Source organism: Lactuca virosa, chromosome 1 (genome assembly GCF_052849685.1).
Source record: "Lactuca virosa cultivar CGN04683 chromosome 1, Lactuca_virosa_CGN04683_v6, whole genome shotgun sequence".
NCBI lineage: Eukaryota > Viridiplantae > Streptophyta > Magnoliopsida > Asterales > Asteraceae > Lactuca > Lactuca virosa.
In genome coordinates this window covers 191,132,381-191,138,810 of record NC_136426.1, presented here as the reverse complement: position 1 = coordinate 191,138,810, position 6,430 = coordinate 191,132,381, and the positions used below count along the sequence as shown (strand labels likewise).

At 34.3% G+C, this 6,430-nt stretch overlaps 2 protein-coding genes across 2 annotated transcripts; both read right to left on the bottom strand.

Moving 5' to 3' along the window:
• Window positions 1–715: 715 nt before the first annotated feature.
• On the bottom strand, window positions 716–2,452 carry LOC145125948 (disease resistance-like protein DSC1). Its single transcript, XM_079061355.1, has 2 exons — window positions 1,460–2,452; window positions 716–1,378 (listed from the first exon to the last, which is right to left on the bottom strand). Exons 1-2 carry the CDS (start codon window positions 2,276–2,278, stop codon window positions 716–718), a joined length of 1,482 nt encoding a protein of 493 aa, XP_078917481.1. The 5' UTR covers window positions 2,279–2,452.
• On the bottom strand, window positions 2,304–5,291 carry LOC145125939 (disease resistance protein RUN1-like). Its single transcript, XM_079061347.1, has 4 exons — window positions 4,735–5,291; window positions 2,846–3,977; window positions 2,473–2,758; window positions 2,304–2,359 (listed from the first exon to the last, which is right to left on the bottom strand). Exons 1-4 carry the CDS (start codon window positions 5,289–5,291, stop codon window positions 2,304–2,306), a joined length of 2,031 nt encoding a protein of 676 aa, XP_078917473.1.
• Between the last annotated feature and the right edge of the window lie 1,139 nt (window positions 5,292–6,430).

Below are 6,430 nucleotides of genomic sequence, written 5' to 3'. Positions count from 1 at the left end.
TTTTTGACGTTTGTGCTCACCTGGAAAATCTTATAATGTGTCAATAATTTTTTAAAAGAATTTCATCTCATTTTAAGATCACATATAAAACTATTTTTCAACACAGCCCCAAGTACATTTTGATGAGAACTTATATAACTACTTTGATTTTGGTACAATCTAGACCAATCAGAAAATTTGAGGATAGCATATTTGGTTGTGTATGACTTTTACTCATGTGATGAGAGAAGGAATTCAGTGTCAAAAAGTATACCTTACGTGCGTCACCAATTATATCAGGCTTCCTTTGAGAGAATGCTCTAAACCATAGTTCTTCTGAAAACAGATAAAAAGTAATGGGTTAATCATTATATATTCACACACATCTACTTAGACGAAGTAGTTTTAGTGTTCTTGATATGTTTATGTGATCCAACATGTCAAAACATTTGATCAGCTACAAAAAGAATATATATATAATAAAAAATAACAAATCGGCCCTTTTAGACGGAACAATGCTCGGATTAATTCATTCAAAAATTAAAAGTAGAACTTCTTTTTCAGATATATATTTTATAATAACAAACTCTTATCTTAGAGGTTAATAAAATCAATAATAAATGGGTGGATTTGGGTCATATGATCCATTTATTTAAATTTTTTAAAATAAACGAGTCATTATCCATCTATTCAAAGAAGTTGGGTCATTGGTCATAAGACATGACAATAAAAATATTTAATAAAAACGACATTTACCACCAATTCTGCCAGGTTGAAAAAATCGCCTATGCCGTAGGACGTATTCTCCTGTCGTTTGAAAAGGGTTTTTAAAAGGGGAGAGATCTCGGCCAATTATGTGATTCCATGACTTGTAATAACCCAACACATCTTCTTCTTCTTCTTCTTCTTCTTCTTCTGCTTCTTCTTCATTGTTCTCTCCATCATCATACACAAAACTCACCCCACACTCCTTTACACGTTCATTATTCCTCGAATCTGTAACAGTAATAGTAACCTGATCACCAGCCTCCATCTCATTCATCCCAAACATCCAATGACTTAACAACATGCAACACTTTGGGCCTCCAAAAGGTCTGTCTGGGTAACGTTCGTAACTCCACATGCGTTTCTTTGTTACATTACTAATTTTTATCATTGGCGAACGAGGGAACTGACAATCGTGAAATCGAGATGTCTCAACAAAATATTGAAACCCAAGAAAAGGATCATTTGGAATAGGCGTGTGCACAGAGCAGAAGTTGAGTCCTGTAAGCAGGTTGTTTGGAGATGATGATGGGATGGTAAATGTTATTGATCGCCCTGCATTTCTGTGCCTAAACCAAATTGGCATCTCGTCCACCTCATACATTGTGCTGAATATTCCAAATTGATAAAACATCTGCCAAATACACCAACCTTAATTAATCGCCATAAAATATATCATACATATTCACATAAAAGCATAGTTGGCTACACAAACCTGCATTTCAGAATCCAAAGAATTAGTTCCCAAGTGCCTTTCGTTAAGGAAGTCTAATTTAGTCCAACCCAATCTACGTAGTACCTTTTTATCAACACCCACTATTGGTTGGATTTTCACCATGCCTTCAATTTCATAAGACCCACGTTCGAAACCTCTCAAGTGAAAGAGTACCCGAAGTGGTGACATTTCTGGATCAAATACAATTTTTTCTATAGAATGATTACGATGAGGATAAAGAACCAACTTTCTTAGTGTAGGTGGAGGATGCTCGATTGACTTCAATTTTTCACAATCTTCCATACTAAGTATCTCAAGCCTAGGAAGGGTTCTCACACAATTGGGGAGGGAAATGATAGGATTCCCATTTAAAAATAATTCCTTTAACATGGATAGGCAACTGAAGTCCATGGGAAAAGATTCAATGGACAAATTATTATTTGCAAGTGACAAACTTACTAACGATCTTGGTAAAGAAATTGCAAAGGCCTTCAAATCACATGGTATACCACCTGGAAAGGCGGAGGAAGAGGCTCTTGTGTTTATGCCAATGTTGTTAGCCTTGCACATTTCCCGTAAATCCGTATCCCTATTCTCAACACGAAATTCACCAAGATTACATCCATCTAGAAGCATTGTTTTAACCTTCTTTAACATGCTTATGTTTCTTGGAAATTTTTCAAGCTTGTTGCAGTTGCTCATATCAATAAGGACAAGTTCAACACATTGTTTAATCGAATCACAAACCTCAAGCAAAACAATGGAATTTCTAACTATTAACCTCTCAAGTGCGGGGAGTTCGTCAAATCCACCAAGCATACGAAGTTGTTTACAAAAACTTAAATTAAGAATCTTCAATGATCCAAGCAACCTTTTGTCTTTTAAACACGATGCATCCAACTACAGAAATGGAAATAAGTTAGAACAGTAGTGAAATTCATCAAACTCAACATGGAAGAATAAGAAATGAAAATAAGTTACATTTTGCCTCTTCTCATGTCGTTGTGGATTACTATAACAATTGAAAAATGATTCAATATTGCTATATGACATGTCAAGAGCAACAAGATTTTCCATAGGTAAGTCTAAAGGTATAGAATTTAAATGAAACCCATGCATACATAACCATCTTATTTCTTCTGGAAAGTTCTCATAAGACCCATTCATTTGCACATAATTGAGTTGTAGTAGCATCAAATTATCCATGTTACTCAACGCCTCTGTTTGAAATGTTGCACGCAAATTCTGTTTCTCAAGCATCCGCATATCAAGGGCAAGGCCTACAAGATTTCCCTTACCCTAAGAAGATACAGATAGCCAAAATAATTAGACAATACAAAGCAATTTGAAAATGTACACTACTAAAAAGTATAAATAAGCTCTTACTTTTTTTTTTTGTTTAAACAGTTTGAACGACTCCTCATGACACCATAATCGACTTCGCTTCCATGGCTTATCAGGTGATTCTTGATGTACTTCCCATCTTCCCATCTGTTGAAGCAACTGATGCATCTCCAATTCGTTATTCTTTCCGATACTAAGAAGAAATCTATCAATGAGATTCGTAATCCCACATCTTGTGTTTATACCACATGCCCTTAATATTGTTTCAGTGAGATCTTTATCGACTCCAACAAAAAAACAAGAAATATGCTTAAATAAGTCTTTATCATTGTTGGATGGCAAAGAATCAAAACTCGTTTTCAAGACATTATTTATAGGGGAACTGATTTCTTTTTTTAGCCCTTCTATGCATCCTTCCCAGTAAGCTACATCTCGATTATGTAGAGACTTGCCTAAAACTTTGAGAGCCAATGGATGTCCTTGACAATACTTCACAAGCTTATAAGACACCTCTTCATAACCTGCCTTGGGCTGGTTGCACATAAATGCATGGAGACACAAAAGTTGTAGTGATTCAATCACATGTAAGCCTTCAAGGAAATGCATTGCATGCTTAGGTTTAATGTTTGTTTTGAAAAGTGCACAACTCTCTGTCAACCATGAGTCCTTTGTTGTTATTATAACTTTGCTTCCAAGATGAAAACCTTTGCTTCCAAGTAATGCATCCAACTGATCAGAACTATCAATATCATCAACTACTAGAAAGACCCTTTTACGGGCTAATGTGTTCTCTATCATTGTGGTGTATTTAGAAACATCATAAACTTGAATTGAACTTGTCTTTGAAATGTCATGGCACAGTTGTTTTTGTATATCAAGCAGCCCATTATACTTTCCATCACACCTCCTGCCAATATCTTCAATATAGCTGCTCGTGTCAAATTCACGACAATGTAACCCGTAGACATATTTGGCTAATGATGTTTTCCCGATTCCACCCATACCCGAAATAGTGAGTATGTCAGCCGTATGTGAGGATCCATCTTTCAACCATGAATTGATGAACTTAATTGAAGACTCCATCCCAATAAGTAGGGGTTGAGCAATCCTTAAGGGTACATCGATTCTACGGTGAATGTCATTCACAATTTCTTTAATAAACTCCTTCTCTAGCCTGATTTAATAAGAACTTTAAAACATTATAATCCACAATACTTACAAACCAGATTTGGAGGTTTTATTTATCCAACAATCCAAATCAAAATTATATCATAGCTATTTTTTATTAAATTAATTCCTCAAATCAATACCATACTATATTTGCACTCCTACCATACAAATATCTAATGTTTAAGGTCATAAATATTTATGTATGCTAAGACCAAAGCTAGAAATGTAATAGAATATTTCACTAATGGGTCGCCTAACTTCACTACGTTTCTACAATAATATAAAACTTAAAAGGTTTTGCATGCGAATGAAAAAATTAACAGTTGTAGGTTATGCTTTATTACTTACTGGTAAGAGAACTTCTTTATTGTAAAAGACATTATGATTTGAAGGTAGTATGGTATACTAATAGTACACAGATAACACTTCATTGAAACTTTGGTTTCTAATGGAAAGCATGTCAAGATAATTGAAATTGTTTATCTAAATATATAACTTATGACAAACTACTAAATGCACAACAAACGTGTCAAACTTATCAGAACCGTTAATCTTTCTATATGAATTCATTTATGAGATCACATAATACAACATATAGGTTCAATTTTGTTCTTCTTCTTTGTCCTAGACATGATATATATACCTATTTCATACTGAGGAAAGATATTAAAATGCATAGGAAGAAGCTGATATTTGGATCTTTCATGCATTAATCACATAAAATTGAAGCCCTATGGAAATATGGGTAAGAAAGTTGTTACCTTCCATTTACATTTTTCCCCTTTAAGTGAGAAACTTGTGTAAGTGCTCTATGCCAACGCTCCATCTTTTGAGCCCACTGACTTCTTTTATTTGCATCTGTCTCTTCATCCATTTTCTGTTTATGCTTAGCCATTGCATCCCCGTAGCTACTTTGTTGCTTCCTGACATGGGTGGGCTCCACGTGATAGAAGATTGGGATGACGATGTGATTGGATGTCATACGTTGTTCAAGTATCAGCACCAATTCATCGAGACAACATGTTGAAGAGGCGTAATTCTTAGACAACACTATAATAGAAGCCCGAGATGCCTTGATTGCATTCTCCAATTCCGGTTTCAGATCTTCCCCTGTTTCAATCTCTTCATCATCCAAGAAGGCAGTGATATTGGCCTCTATAAGTGCCTCATAAAGGTAATCGGTGAAACTATGACGAGTGTCAAGACCTCTAAAACTTAAAAATATGTCATATCTATAGCCATGAGTTGATGAACTATGACCACAAATTAATGAAGAAGATGATGATCCTTCCGAGAGGCGTTGAAAGAGAAAATCCATTATGAGTTATCACCCTTCACACAATTTTGTGTATATATTTAACGATTTTACTTGTATGCTCTGAAACTCCTCCACACGTTATCGGTTATAAAAGTTGGTTTCACGGATTTCCTCAGTTCTGCTTCAATGTCAGGATCCCCTACATATTAGCCTCTACACAAAATCCAAAGTACTAATATTGATAATATGTAACTCGAATCACATCAAACAATTTAAATCTCAACAATAATAATACCTTTAAGTTCTTCAAAATAAAAATTTTAAGAGATTACAATTCATATGAACGCTAACTGTGTTAATACACTAATTCATATCTCCAAACTCCAAATTTCAAGTTGATTTTGGAGTTATATAGTGCATAATGTGGATATGTGTGTTTTAATCATTGATTTTGATTTTGTGTTCAAAGGCTGCCTTTATCAATACAAAACTCGGTTGCTTTGTGTGCAAGGGACATAGGGGAATCAAGCATAGGCATCTAAACACCGCAAAAAGAACATGGAACAGCAGCCTCATGGCAGTAGCAAGTTCGGGTACAAGAAAATAACAAACCAATTTATTCATTTAACCAACATAAACATTCGTACTATTGTCTAAATAAAATCAAATTTAATTTCACTTGAGTAATTTTTAAACAAATTCAACACCAAATAAATACCATTCTATAAACAACTACATGATCCACTATTACCTCCCATAAAAGAAATTGCAATATATATAGGAAATTTCAAGCTTTCCCTAGATATCAAAAAACAATTAAAAGATCTTGACATGGTTGTTTATATATCCCCAAATTACCAACAAAATTTTTTTTTTTCAACTTCGAAATTCTCCATCACTGGATCAAGTATCACCGTAAATCTAAAGGAATTCAACTAACATTCATGGGCTAGTTCCAAAGGAAATGTTTTTGAAACTAAAAGGTCATGTCCTTTCAAAGGTTTTAGTTTCAAACTCTAAGAAGTAGCTGAAATAGACAAAATTCAATCATTTGTAAACGAAATAAACAAATGATTTATGATTAAGAAGATGAAATTGTCTAACAACTGAAACTAACTTGTAAGAATATCCCTTCATAGTTACCTGCCTGTAGGAAGACAAGGAGACCTGACGCAGTGATGATAGAAAATCAAAAAACA